Here is a 15,262-nt window from a genome sequence, read left to right as displayed (position 1 = left end):
GACAATGAGAAGCCACTGCACATTGGATTATGATGCATGAACATGCATTTAGTATTGTTGAAGAAGAAGGTTTTCTTTTTATGATGAAATGTTCTATTATTTCATATGAGAAAATTAGTCGAAAAACATTGAAGAATGATTGCATTGCTGTTTATAAAGCTTAAAGAAAAAAGTTGAAGTCTACTTTGAGGAAAGTAAATAAGATTTTCTTGACCACAGATTTATGGAATTCAAAAAATTAGAAGATAGAATACATGGTGTTAACTGGCCATTTCATTGATGCTGACTGGGTTTTGCAGAAATGCATTCTTACTTTTGTTCATGTTCCTCCTCCTCGGCGTGGTGTTGATATTACTGATGCAATCTTCAAATGTCTTAAAGATTGGGGCATTGAAAATAAAATATTTAGTGTGTCAGTGGATAATGCACTCTACAATGATATATGTTTGAAAGAGTTAAAAGTTTTGATTTTAAGGCACCGAAAGTTAGTGTCAAATGGAAATTTATTTCATGTGCGTTGTTGTGCACATATACTAAACTTGCTTGTTCAAGATGGTATTGGGAAAATAGGAAAAATAGTTGAAAACGTGCGTGAAAGTGTGAAGTTCATCAATCAGTCTGAAGCAAGGTTGCAAACATTCTCACAAATAGTTCAACAACTAAAGCTTAGTGGTAAAAAATTAATTCTTGATTGCCCTACTCGTTGGAACTCCACTTATCAAATGTTGTCAGTTGCCATGCAGTTCAAAGAAGTCTTCCCTCGTTTTCAAGATCGAGAACCAAGCTATACAACTCTTACAGATGATGATGATTGGGAAAAGGTTGAAAAAGTTTCCAAGTTGCTAGAGGTATTTAATGTTGTTACAAATATTATTTCTGGTAGTGAATATCCAATTGCTAACTTATATCTTGCTGAGGTGTTTCGAATCAAGCTAGTTTTAGATCAAGCTATCGATGATGAATCTGATTTTATGAAAGAAATGGCAAAAGCGTTGAAGGAAAAATTTGACAAATATTGGAGTCAATGTAATCTTGTAATGTCCCTTGCTTCTGTTTTGGACCCTAGGATCAAAATGATGGGTGTTAACATGTGTTTTCCCTTAATTTATCCGAAAGATGAAGCTAGAAAAAATATAGAAAATGTGCATATTGCTCTTGATGATATGTATAAAGAGTATGTTGATCTACCTAGTGAGCACAGTGAAGAAGGATCTGGTAGAACTCTTGTTGATCAAAATGGGCTTATTTTGGAGCCACAAAAATCCTCAGGGTGGTCATTGTTAATGAATTATGTTGAAGAGCAACAAGCAATTCCTGCTGTAAAATCTGAAACGAAGAGTACTTGAATGAACCAACTTACAAACCTAAAGATAATGGTCACATGTCATTTTGTGCCTTGGAATGGTGGAAATTGAATAGTGGAAAATATAGAATGTTGTCCCGTATGGAAGCAGATGTTCTTGCCATTCCAATATCTACGGTGGCTTCGAAGTCAACTTTTAGTGTCGGAGGGAGGGTTATTGATTCTTTTCGAGCTTCTTTGAATTCAACTACTGTCGAAGCTTTAATTTGTGGTGGTGATTGGCTTCGAATATTGCATGGAATTAGGAACAAACCTAAGGTAATATGCTCTCTTTTGATTATTAAGTATAATATAAACTCTTAAAAATAGTACTGATAATTTATTAAAACTGACTTATAACTTATTCTTTTCATTGATAGGTGGAGCAAGTGCAAACAGAAATTACATTACTCCCTTGAAGTTATAATTACTTTAATTTAGGTGATTATGCTTTTAATTTATTTTTGGATGTTTTGTTTTGCAACTGTCATATTTATAGGTGTCTAATGTCTAATTTTATTTGACTGGAATTAAGGTAAATGAAAAGTTTGTATAGTGTGTAACAAAGGAAACCATTGCAATTTGCAAATGATTCATTTTATCATGATGATGAAAACTATGGTGGAATAGAATAGCATGACATGATAATTTTGTGTTAGTGTTGCAATATATAAATTTAATTGGTTAGAAAAATATCATCTTTTATTTTACAGGTTGTCTCTTTTGTAGTAACTATGGCATCTTTCATTTTGCAGGTGGTTTCTTTTGTAGTAACTATGGCACCATGGCAGTAAAGCTTTCACAATAGCATTTAAAGTTTTTTTTTGTTGAAGACATAGCAGAATTTGCTAATGAAGACTGGGTGGTGTAATCATTTTAGGGTTAATGAACTTTTTGGTCCCTCTAAATATTGCAGATTTCGTTTTTAGTCCCTATAAAATTATCCTTCAAGAAATCGTCCCTTCAAAAATTTTCATCTTAACTATTGGTCCCTAACGTCAAAATTGCTAGAGATTAGCTACGATTTTAGCCACTGATTAGCTACGAAATTTGATGTTAGGGACCAATAGTTCGGAAGAAAAATTTTGAAGGGACGATTTCTTGAAGGAAAATTTTGGAGGGACTAAAAACGAAATTTGAAATATTTAAAGGGACGAAAAAGTTCATTAACCCATCATTTTATATTCTATGGTGTGAATGTTATAATATCTTATTAAAAGTTCTAAGGTTCCTAAAGACTTAGATAAAATTATAGGACAAAGTTAAATTCCAATTGAATAGTTTATGAATTAGAGTTTTAAATGTATCTTTTGAAAGATTGGTATTTCATAGTTTTTTATGTTGTAGTTGTAGATCTTTGGATGCAAATTTAAATCTAATTTCATAACTTTTATTTTAATTCAATATTTTTATTTTAAAAATTATTAACTTAAAATGCCAAATATAAAAAAATTAAAAAAAATTACTTTTAAGTTCATGAAACAAACGAACTAAACCTAATGAACTGAACCTAACGAGCCGAATCGAGTAGTTCGTAAACTTTAAACGAGTCGAGTTTGAGTGTAAAATAAAGTTTGTATCGAACTCGAGTCGAGTTTCGAGCTGAACATATTCTTATCGAGTTGAGTCGAGCTAAGACGAGGTCGACTCAACTCGACTCATTTTCAGCCCTAATTGTGAATGTCACAAATGGCGTATAATTTTTTTTTTGAAGTTGAATACCTTATACTAGTTTCCATGATAATGATAATATATACTATACGAATTAATTATGGTTGATTCGGGTTGACGGAGTCGCGAATAGAATTTTGAAAATTCGTTGTTTGAATTAATTAACATCAAATTTCATTGGTTTATTTTGGTTTTTGGCCGAACTAAAAAAATCCGACTCAAACACCATAATTTGATTTGGATTCCAGTTTAGTTCGAATTTGCTCGAACCAATAAACACCGGTATGATCCTCAGTAAACACCGGTATGATCCCCAACTAAGTATACCTTTAAAATATATTTAAACAAACCCTACAAAAAACCTCTATGAAAGCTAAATTAGTTCAAGAAATATTGTACTGGACCACGTAAATATAGGTTATTATTATTACTCTTCATGAAAAAAAATTTTTAACCAACCTTAAAAAACTCCAAAAAGTTAAAGTAGTTCATGAAATATTATGAGTCGGTTTTGTTTCATTTTTGAAAAATAGATTTTTTTTTGATATTTTCTAAAATAAATTTTATAAAATTATTTTTAAAATATTAAAAAAAATTATGTTCGTTTTTTTTAATTGAAACGTTACTTTTGACATCGTATAACATAAATAAATATTATTAAAGACTAAAACATAGTCAAAATAATTTTTTTTTTAAAAAAATAGTATTTCAAAAATGATTTTTAAAATCTATTTAAAATACCTTCAAAATTAAGTGATTTTTTAAAATTTTAATATTAAAAAAAAATTCAAAAAAATAAAATAGGCTTAAATGCACTTTTAGTCCCCCTATTTTGATGTTCTTAACTTTTTAGTCCCCAAACTAAAAAAGCCAAGTTTCAGGTCCCCATTTTCAATTTTGGTAAATATTTGAAGGCCCCCCATCACTTAAGTGCAATTTTAATGACATGGCAACTAATATTTGGTCCAGTCACTTGCCACATCACTATTTTTATTTTAAATTCAATTTTTATTTATTAAATTAATATTTAATATTTTCAATTATAATTTTATGTTATTTTATGGATTAATTTGGAATCAGCTGCCCTATCCTCATCTTCCTTCGTAAAACTTCGTCTTCCTCATTTTTTCAGATTACCAACTTCTGCATCCACGTTGAACTCGTTCTCGTAGTTAAGCTCCGTTGTGCATCCACCTTCGATTTGCACTTCATTGCAATGTCAGAAGAGTTCCCAGTTCCACTTTCTTCAAAGTTGAAAGAAGATGAAAAGTTTTGCTTCAGCTACGTATTTCTACATCTTTGTATGTGGTCCCAATGTGTTTTATACTGTCTGTGGTCCCAACTATTCGAAACCCTAATTTTATATGTTTGTATTGATTTGATTGTGGTCCCTACGACTGAAAACGAAATGTTGTTTAATCTAAAACCCTAACCCTAAAATTTGTCTTATTCAGGCCAGCTATTGCCCAAAAAGTTAGGCTAAGGATTCACCATCGTGGTAAACTTGTGCACAGCCCTGTTAAATGGTACCTAGATGGGATTGTAACAGAATTGAATTGGTCATGGGATGTTGATTATATATCATACATAGAACTAGAGAAATTGATTCGTGAGGTGGGATATACCAGTCTGAAGTGTATTTGGTATGTGAATCCTAGGTTTAGTTTTGCTAGGGGTCTGACAGCTATAGAAAATGATAGGGATGTACTAAGGTTTATCAAGGATGTTGAGGGATTTGATATTGTGAATGTATATGTTGAGCATGCCATTGATATACCTGAAATAGTTGATGAGGGTGTAGAAATGGATGAGGGTGTAGAAATAGTTGATGAGGATGGTACTAATGTAACTGTTAAGGGTGAGAAAAATGGTGAAGGAGTGGAAAATACTGATGGTGCTACAAATGCTGAGGTAGAGGATAATGCTGATGGTGAGGATGATGTTGGGGTAGAGGATAATGCTGATGGTGAGGATGATGTTGGGGTAGAGGATAATGCTGAGGGTGATAACATGAATGATGTTGATAACAATATTGATGGTGGTACAGATGATGATGATGACTTTGCCCCTGATTCTGATGAAGAGTCTATAGAATTGGATTGGACTACAGTGTTACCTACAGATACATCAGCAATGCCAACTGAAAATGTTGTGGATGAGGACTCAGATCAGCTATACACTCCACCTGGTAGTGAAGATGAAGAAGAGTATGAACATTTTCCAAATTTCCAAAGTTGTGAAAATAAAAAGTTCAAGTTAGGGTTGGTGTTTAACAACAAGGATATCATTAAGGATGCGGTCAAGGAGTATGCAATGGTTAACAACAAAAATGTGTACTTCAAAAAAAATGATGCAAAAAGGATGGTTGTCAATTGTGAAGAAGGCTGCAATTATCATTTGAGGTTTAGTAGGAGGGCTGGAAATCAGTTTTGGCAAATCACCTCCTTGTATGAAGAACATGCTTGTGCTAGGACTGCCTATAACAGGCAATCAAAGACTGGATGGTTGGCAAAGCAGTTTGTCCACATTCTTAGACATACTCCTAATATGAAACCAGCTGGGTTGATAGCTATATCAGTTAAAAGATGGGGTGTGAAGCTGTCAACAGACCAGGCATATAGAGCTAAGAGAAAAGCTGTGGAATTGTTACAAGGTGCTGGGAGGGATCACTTCACACATCTAAGGAGCTATGCACAAGAACTCTTGAATTCTAACCCCAACAACAATGTTATTTTAAAGTGCAGTGATTCTCCTAATGGGCCTGTATTTGAAAGAGACTATGTCTGTTTGAATGCATGTAAAGTTGCATTTGCAAAATTCTGTAGACCTTTAATAGGTCTGGATGCATGCTTTTTGAAAGGTGACTATGGTGGACAATTGATGGCAGCAGTTGGGAGTGATGGGAATAACCAAATATTTCCCATTGCATATGCTGTTATAGAAGCTGAGACTAAGGATTCTTGGGAATGGTTCATAAATCTTCTCCTTGAAGACTTGCAGTCAGTTAACAAGGTTTCATATGCCTTTATCTCGGATCAACAGAAGGTAAATATTGTATGCATATCTATTTAACTTATGTTAATTATGGTCTTTTAACTATGGCTTTGATTTATGCATTTTCAAGGACTTGTACCAGTTGTTCAAGGAATAAGTGAACATGTTGAGCAAAGGTTGAGTGTAAGCATTTATATGGAAATTGGAAGAAGAAATTTTCAGGGTATGTTTTGAAGGAGGTCTTTTGGAGTGCAGCAAGGGCTACTACCATCTCAGAATGGGAGAGAGCAATGATTAGGCTTTAAGCATTGAATGAAGAGGCTTGGAAAGATATTACGGAAATACCTGCAAAATTTTGGTCTAGATCACACTTCAAGACAAATGTTAAGTGTGATCTTCAAGTTAATAATTGGTGTGAGGCATTTAACAGAGCTATATTGGAACACAGGGACAAACCAATTATAAGCTTGTTAGAGGGAATTAAACATTACATCACCAAGAGGATTACAAGTCATAAGGAAATGATGCAAAAGTACAGTGGAGTGATATGCCCTAATATCCAAGTTATTATTGAAAAGAACAAGAATAATGCTCATGGCTGGACTCCTACTTGGCATGGTGATGATGACATGACAATATTTGGAGTAACTAATGGGAGAGACAATTTCTGTATCAATCTCAAAGAAAGAACATGTTCATGCAGGAAATGGATGTTGAATGGGATTCCTTGCAGCCATGCAATCTCATGTTTGTGGAAAATGAAGAAATCTCCAGAAGATTATGTTGATGATTATTACAAGTAAGAGTTTTAAATGTTTGATATAGCTGTTATTAGCAATATGTAATTTGTAGGACTGCTAAATATTTGGATGTAGGAATATATAATTTGTAGCTATATGTAATTTGTAGGACTGCCCAAGTTTTAAATGTTTGATATTAATCAAGTGTTATGGCTGTCATTTGTAGGACTGCTAAATATTTGGAGTGTTATGGCAACATAATATATCCAACTAATGGACCACAATTGTGGCCTGTTATGGATGGAGAAGTTGCAGTCAACCCACCCTTGATAAGAAGGGCTATTGGGCGCCCAAAAAAGATGAGGAACAAGTCAAATGATGAGCCAAGAAACCCTAATGTGCTGCCAAGGACTTTGTCAACAGTCTCATGTAGGAAATGTGGAGCTGTTGGACATAACATAAGAAGTTGCAAGGGTAAAAGAGCTGCAGGTAGATCCATACCTGTTGGTGGGAACAAGAAGGCAAAGACTACAAAGGCTAAAGGAAAGGCTACTACAAAGGCTAAGGGTGCTGCAAAGATTAAGGGTGCTGCAAAGGCTAAGGGTGCTACTAAGGTTGCAAAGACTAAGACAAATGAAGCTGAGATTGCTTCATCATCCCAGGGTCCACCTGCAACACAGCCCACTCAAGAATAGTTATAGGATTCAAAGTTTATGTGATGTTTGTTTTGATTAAGCTATTTTGATTAAGCTATTTTGGCAAGTTCAAGAACAAGTGTCTGTTATGTCTATTTTGTTAAGCTATTTTGTTATGTATGCTTTGGCAAGGTCATGAACAAGTGTCTGTTATGTCTTGAACAAGTTACTGTCATGAATAAATTATATGTATGGTTTGAAATTGTTATCTTGTTATGAAATAGTCATGAACAACTTTCTGTTATGGCCAATGTTTCTGCTATGTTTAATTTGTTGTGCTATCTTGTGCTGCCAAATTATGTCAATTCAATTGTATAGCAGAACCTTTCAAATCAAGTCAATTCTATGAAACACAACTTCAATTAAAACACAAGTTTACATTAAATTTCAAGGGGGCATAATCCATTACAATTGACATCAAATAACAAGCTACAACTGAACTGAACTAACAACACAAGTAAAATCAGATGCCCTAAACTCACATAAATCCTACTTAAGTACATTTAGCATCACAAGTCCTACTGTCATAACAATTGTCATTGAAACTGAGAATTTCATCAATAAGTTCATTGCATTCAACTTCATCTTCACTTCTGCTACTTTAGTATTAGCTTCATCCAATCTAGCCCTTTCTTGCTCCAATTTTTTCTACAGTGAATAAATAATTTCCTTGGCCCTTTATGAGAGTTCATCGTCGTGCCAAACAAAGTGGCTACACCTTTTATGGCCCTGTACCTGCAAACAACATATATATATATATATATATATATATATATAATCACCAATTCGTTCTGATACATACATATGAGCTAAAAATGTAAACTTTCAGATACAACAACCATAACATTACCTTGTACATCCCACACCCAAAAAAACGTCTGCCTGGGTTCGAATCAGTCCATGAGGTCATCAATGGAGCTTCAAGCCCACACCTGCACTGGCTACGAAACTGACATGAACGTGTAGCCCCGATACTACTCGCCTTCGTGCATTGAGACATCCCTGGAAAACGAAAACGAAAGAAGATGAAAACGCGAAGAAGGAAATAGAAGAAGAAGATTTCGCCCTAGTTCATGTACGCTTGATGAAGATGGAGACTTTGCCCTAAATTTGTGAACTCTTGCGTTGAAAAGGATGAAGAAGACAACCTAATATTTAAGACCCAATTTAATCCATAAAATAACATAAAATTATAATTGAAAATATTAAATATTAAGTTAATAAATAAAAATTGAATTTAAAATAAAAATAGTGATGTGGCAAGTGACTGGACCAAATATTAGTTGCCATGTCATTAAATTTGCACTTAAGTGATGGGGGACCTTCAAATATTCACCAAAATTGAAAATGGGGACCTGAAACTTGGCTTTTTTAGTTTGGGGACTAAAATGTTAAAAACACTAAAATAGGGGACTAAAAGTGCATTTAAGTCAATAAAATATTTAAAATAATATTTAAAAATAACTATTCTAATCAAATTTTTATTTGAAACTTTTATTAAAAAAAATTATAAATTATTTTTAGACAAAATTATGTAACATAGTAAAAATCATTTAAATAAAACAAAAAAAAACTTGCCAGTCGATCATGATTATTCCTCATCAAAGCTCATCATTATTTAATGAAACGATTAATAATTAAAAAATCATAGCGAACAATTATATCACAAATTTCATTTTAGCAATTAAAGTAAATAATTATCGTTTCTAAAAATATATTCTCTTCACTGAAAGTCCCTCAATTGTTGCATCTCAAGTTCTCAACAAAATCAAATTCAATCCATAATTTCATCTTCTATTTTCTGCAGTTTCTATAACGCAACCGAGAAACAACGAAGAGTAATACTATTTACATTGCAGAAACATCAAATTCACAACAATAAAAATACAAATAAAGAAGAAAGTTATAAAATCATAAAATTTCTGATAGAATACGTCAAATCTGCTGTTAGAGAAAAAACAAAACACCTAAAATTTACAGGTGGGGTCGGGTCCAACGTCGCAAAAAACAAAAACATGATTCTAAATAAAAACAAATGGAAGAAACAAAAAGGACAAAATTGGAAACTACTGGAATCGAAATCGATTCCTCCTAGGTCGAGAAGAAACAAAGGGAAGACTACGGAGGATGAGAGTGCGAAGCCGTGGAGGGATAGGGGCGGAACGGAACAACTGCTCTACCACCCTTGCCAGCAACGCCGTATATTTCGTCAGTGCCTCCGCCATGAGAGCCACCAGTATCATCTTTCTCGTTCTCTGTTCGGTCACTGAAATTTAATAGGGTTGGGTTTAATTTGAATCCGAATGGAATATGAGACCGTACGTTCAACATGTATGCAATTATGTTTGGGATTTTCAATATTTATATTAATGCTAGACTTTTGACCGGATTCATTGTTTTTCTTCTTTTAATATAACAGAATATTTTTAACAAAATTTTTATTGTTGTATACAATAGACGGGTTGGACAGGACCCTATTGGACACCAATGTTCTGTACCCAAAATCTATGGGTACCTCAGGGCGTTTATCCGCGGAAGATTAAATTATTAAATTAATTAATTGTAAAATATTATATAATTTTAAGTTTTTTAAACAATATATTAATATTAAAATAATTAATAAAAACCGGCCTGTTATAAGCAATTTTTTGTGGGTACCGTAGACCAAATTGTCATCCCTACAAACAAAACATTGATAATGACTAACTAAATATTTTATTTTAACTTGAAAAATTGGAAGATCATATCATAAGTTTACTTTTCGGTATGAAATTGGCCTTTTTGAATGTCTGATTAGTCTATTAGCCTCCTTAAAAAGTCTACACCATATGAATATATGGAGATAAGTCATTCAACTAATGTTTAAATATACTAGAGAATCAAAAATGCAATGAGACTAAATGTTTGTTTTTATTAATTTATTTGAATATACATAGTAGCATAAGTTTTATAAAAAAATCTAGGCGTTTTCTATTTAAAATTTTAAAATAAATTTTAAAAGCACAACTATCAAACATATTTTCTTTTATTTTTTTTCTTCAAAACTCTTTTCTAAAATTGATTTATAAAATAGTTTTTAAAAAATATAAAAATTAAGGGTATATTTGAATCTCTTCTGAATTTTAGTTTTTAAAATATATTTACAAATCTATTTTACAAAATTGTTTTTGAGAAAAAAGTCATTTGGTAATTCAGTTTTTGTAAACTGTTTTAAAAATTAAGAACTGAAAAAATATATTTGGTAGTATAATTTGTAAAATCTGTTTTTTGAAATAGCAAGAATTAGCTTGTTTAATAATATATTTTTAAGTATTTGTTTTATTATATTAAATAACAATAAGTAAAAATAATTGTGATATAAATTTTTGGAATTATATAATTCAAATAATATAAATTTAAGTTCATTAGAAATATTTTATAATTAATAATGAAATATATAATTTATTTAGAAAAAACACTTGTATAGAAACGAATGTAATTTTATAAAAAACCAATCACAATTTTTTTTATAAAAATTGCAATTCACTTTGAGTGTTGACTAATAGTATAATTCTACATTAATATTAGGTATGTTTAAAATGATTGAATAATATAATTGTTATATTTGATTGATTAAATAGAATTTATTTCGGAAAATTTACTAGAGATATCTTAGCTCTTAGTGTTTTTTTTTTCACTCTTGTTTTTAGGGGAATTAGACACTAGTAATTCAGAAGTTATGACACTGGCTAATTATAGCTCTTAGTTTTGATAAAATAGATTGGAATGAAAAATCCATTTTCAATAAGATCTCTTAAATGTATTAGTCACGAATGTAATCTTTTGAAATTAAATTTGTGAATATATTTTGACAATTTTTAAAATAATTATTTAATATTGTATACAAAAAGTAATTAAAAAAAAAACAATTTTAATAATAACAAAACAATATTTAATGCATAATTAATTTCCTTATTAACATATGAGTAAAGTGATGGGGTGAGGTAATGGACTAGCGGTTTAATAACTCAAATTTTTTTTTTTTTACAGAAAATAAATGATATTCATTCATTCAAATCGATAGAGTACATCGTTGCAATACAAATTCAAAATCGCCAAAAACAAAAAGGATGAATCTGCGAACAAATCCACAGCATCCATGATAATAGCATAAAACGGCAAATTGCATATGCCTACAAATATTAATGTATTGACTGTATTGAGATGTCCGAAATATTCATGCTTCCGGATCTGTAACGTTGACGGCACCAAAGTCATTGATTGAATCTGCACTAGATCGAAACTAATCTTTCAACCTGAAACAAATGAACACCGCACAAAAGCCGGAAAAACAAAATACCCGCACAAAGACGAGAAATTAAAATACACCACAGAAATATGGGAAATCAAAACAAACGATGACCCACGAAATCACAAAAAAAGACCAAAAGAAAAGGTGTGAAAATCACTTATTTAAGTAATAGATAAACAAAGACGATTTGGATGGGTGATTTTGGATCAAAATTGATCCTAAATCACACTTCTTTGAGAGAGAGGAAGAATTTTTAATTACTGCAAAAATTAATAACTCAAAATTAAAATTATAGAAAATGTGAATAGCAAGTAATTAAAAAGGTTTAATAGAAATGCACAGACTTTATAAAATAGTTGTACATTATCATCTAATAAAAATATATTATTATGTCATATCATATAAGTTATTTAAAATTTTCAGTATAATTTGACAGAATACATAGTTGTTATTAGTTGACAGTGTAATTTTACATTATTAGTACATATCCCTTTTTTCTAATTAAAAATAGGTTCTTGCTAATCAGTGTCCTCGGGGCAATAGTTAAGCATTAAAAAAATATTTTATAAAAAATTTAATATTTCAATTTTTAAGACATTAAATACGCAAATTACCGAGATAAATTTACTATTTTAAAATCTTAACAATTGCCCATGAGGACACTGATTAGCATTTCCCTTAAAAATATAATAGTTATATGAGATACTAGAATCAATTACTTAATGAAATGAGTCTATTTTTCATATTTTATTTTAAATAAACTTAACGATTGGGAGGGCCGGAGGAGTCTGGACCCCTTATTAGCATTTCCCTTAAAAATATAATAGTTATATAAGATACTGAAATTAATTACTACAATGTTGTTAATGAAATGAGTCTATTTTTCATGTTTTATTTAAAATAAATTTAACGATTAGGAAGGGTTTGGACCCATTTGATGTCAGAATTGATCTCCAAACTGAATTATACCGGTGGCGATAAGAAAAAAAAACTCAAAATTGGAAATCAAAACATATTTTTGATAGTTTCAGTTTTTTTTTTAAATTTTAAAAGTGTTTTTAGAATTAGTTTTGAGAAATAACTCTATCAAACCATTTTTTTTCAATTTTTAAAAATTTTAAAACAATTGTTTAAAATAGTTTCAAACAGTCCCTAAATGAAGTTTTTTTAAAAAAAATATTTTGAAGAAGAAGAAGTGTACAGAGTATTAGGTGTTGATGGTGTACTATTAGGACTTATTAAAATAAGAAAGAAAGGGAGACATTTGAATAAAATTGTGTGTTTAAATAACACTCCGAATATCATAAAATATAATAAATCTAAATGAGTGTTGTACCTCAATTTTTTACCACTGAGATCCCACCATATTCCAAAATAGTAGGATCATCATCATCATTATCATCATGCATATATCATTTGTTAACCCAAAAATACAACAAAAATTGTTGTTTGTTGCTTGTGTCCTAAGACAGGAGACTAATCGAGAGGAGACTGAGCAAATTAGGGTTTTGAGGCCCACAAGGAAGATCAACCTTCTCCTATGATTCAAAGGGTTCTCCCAACCATATCCAAGTCCAAAGATGGCCCAAATCAAGATCACCTGAGGCCCCAAACTATGGTTTTAACCTAATTTCACTAGAGGGTTGACTTTTAATCAGGACATGGCTCCAAGACTCAAACTATTATTCAAGGGCATCCAAATCAACATTATAATCCATTCATATCATTCATTTTAATAGGAGACCTTGATTCATATGGAATCCACAAAATTGCAGTTCATTTGGAAAAGTCAACTGTACGTGTGGGTCAACCTTTGACTTTTGAGAAAAATGGTCAACCATGAACTTTTAAGGATTCAAATCATCATCATATGACTATTGAAGACATTTTACCTAGAGAAATCAAGAAAATTCATCAAGAATCAAAAAGTCAACAAAAGTCAAAATTAAGGTTTTTAAGTGATTTTGACCTCATTTTGGAACTTTAAATTTCACCTACACACTTAAAAATCTCACAACATGAAAGTGGTAGATCTTAATCAAATAAATAAATTTGTCACTACTCATGGTTTCATCAAAGTGATTATTTTAAGAGATATGGAATTATGAAGATTATGTTCAAAAAACTTAAAAAAATTTAAAGTGTTTTCACTTGAATTTTTCCTAACTTTGTGGCCATTTTTCTCCATGATCCCAAAAGAGTTTGAGGAAACTTTTTAACAAGGGACTTGAAGTATGTAGCAAGGGCTTTCCAAAGAGATCAATAGCATGAAATTTCATGGCTTGAGCTAGGAGATATGATTTTGTCAATATGGCTCCCCTCTAACTTGTTCAAGGCACCAAACTCAGAAGATTACACTCTCTTTTGAGCTATGGTCCATGTGTTCTAAGAATTATCCAAGTTCTATGCCATTTGTGTACAAAAGTCACCACTTCTATTTTAGAAAAGCATTGCTTTATGCTAAGTCAACTTGTCTTGAGCCCCTCCCATGTCTCCTCTGCAGCACAAGTAAGTTACACACCACAAGCAAACCTATAATGTTCAGAACAAAGTCACACAAGCATGCTTGAAGCCTTGTACCTTCCACTGAAACCATAACTTTCACATTTCTTCATAAACAAGCAAAAGGGTACAACTATCACATGGGAGCTCAAATTTTTGAGATTCCTTCATCCACAAACCCTAATTTATGCCTATAAATAGAGAGCATTGCTCTTGGAATCAAGCACACAAGAAATCCCAAAGTCACTCTTCATTCCAAAATCCTTTTTTGTGTCATTTGCATTTTCATAGCAATTTTTAGTTAGAGAAGTTCTGGGTGAAAACCAACCTTTCTAACATCTTCCATACATCATTTGGAAGCTGTTGATCATCTCCAAACACTTCCCAAACACCCCTACCCAAAAATCACTCTCATACCTCCATTAAAGAGCCAAAGAGAGCCTTAACCTTCCAAACTACAAACCAAACACAAACCTACCAAACTATCATTTTGGATACCTTCTATATATCATATAGAAGCTATCTGAACCATTGATTTGTGACTGTAACACTTGGAACCTCAAGTTCCATTTTTTCTTGCTTGTCTTGTAGGTAACTATGAACAGAAGGTTTTGAAGGAGATCAGTCCATTCTAAGTGCCCATATAGCATCTCTGGAAGGTACTCAAGCTATCCAAATTGAGCAAGCATTTTTGTAACACCTCCATTACAAGTTTCAATCTCCAACTTTAAGAGGTAAAACTCAAACTTTGAACTCTCTTGTTTGAGCATCATTTTTAAAAAAGCTTGACACTATTCCATTCACAAAAATTTAGGGAACAATAGCCCTAAGGTTTTAGGGTTTGATTTCACGTTTTAAGAGTTTAATTTAAAAAGTAAGTTTTAGGGTTCATATGGTTTTGTCAGAAATTGATGTGTTTTTAATTTGAATTAATTCTTGAAAGATACATAGTTGAAATCGTGACAAAATTCTAAGCAATCCAGTATCTTACATTTTTTAATTTGATGAAGATTTGATAAAGTTCAAA

General features: G+C 31.7%; 1 protein-coding gene across 1 annotated transcript; it reads left to right on the top strand.

The window, feature by feature from the left end:
* The first annotated feature begins 254 nt into the window (after nucleotides 1-254).
* LOC131594588 (zinc finger BED domain-containing protein RICESLEEPER 2-like) lies at nucleotides 255-1,346 on the top strand. The gene has a single exon (XM_058866764.1). It carries the CDS (start codon nucleotides 255-257, stop codon nucleotides 1,344-1,346), a length of 1,092 nt encoding a protein of 363 aa, XP_058722747.1.
* Nucleotides 1,347-15,262: the final 13,916 nt, after the last annotated feature.

Source organism: Vicia villosa, linkage group LG1 (genome assembly GCF_029867415.1).
Source record: "Vicia villosa cultivar HV-30 ecotype Madison, WI linkage group LG1, Vvil1.0, whole genome shotgun sequence".
Taxonomy (NCBI): Eukaryota; Viridiplantae; Streptophyta; class Magnoliopsida; order Fabales; family Fabaceae; genus Vicia; species Vicia villosa.
Note: the sequence above shows the minus strand (reverse complement) of the source record. Positions and strands in the feature narration are given on the sequence as shown.

Excerpts from the sequence above, each read along its gene's own strand:
- LOC131594588 (XM_058866764.1), top strand. The coding sequence starts at position 255 with ATGGTGTTAACTGGCCATTTCATTGATGCTGACTGGGTTTTGCAGAAA.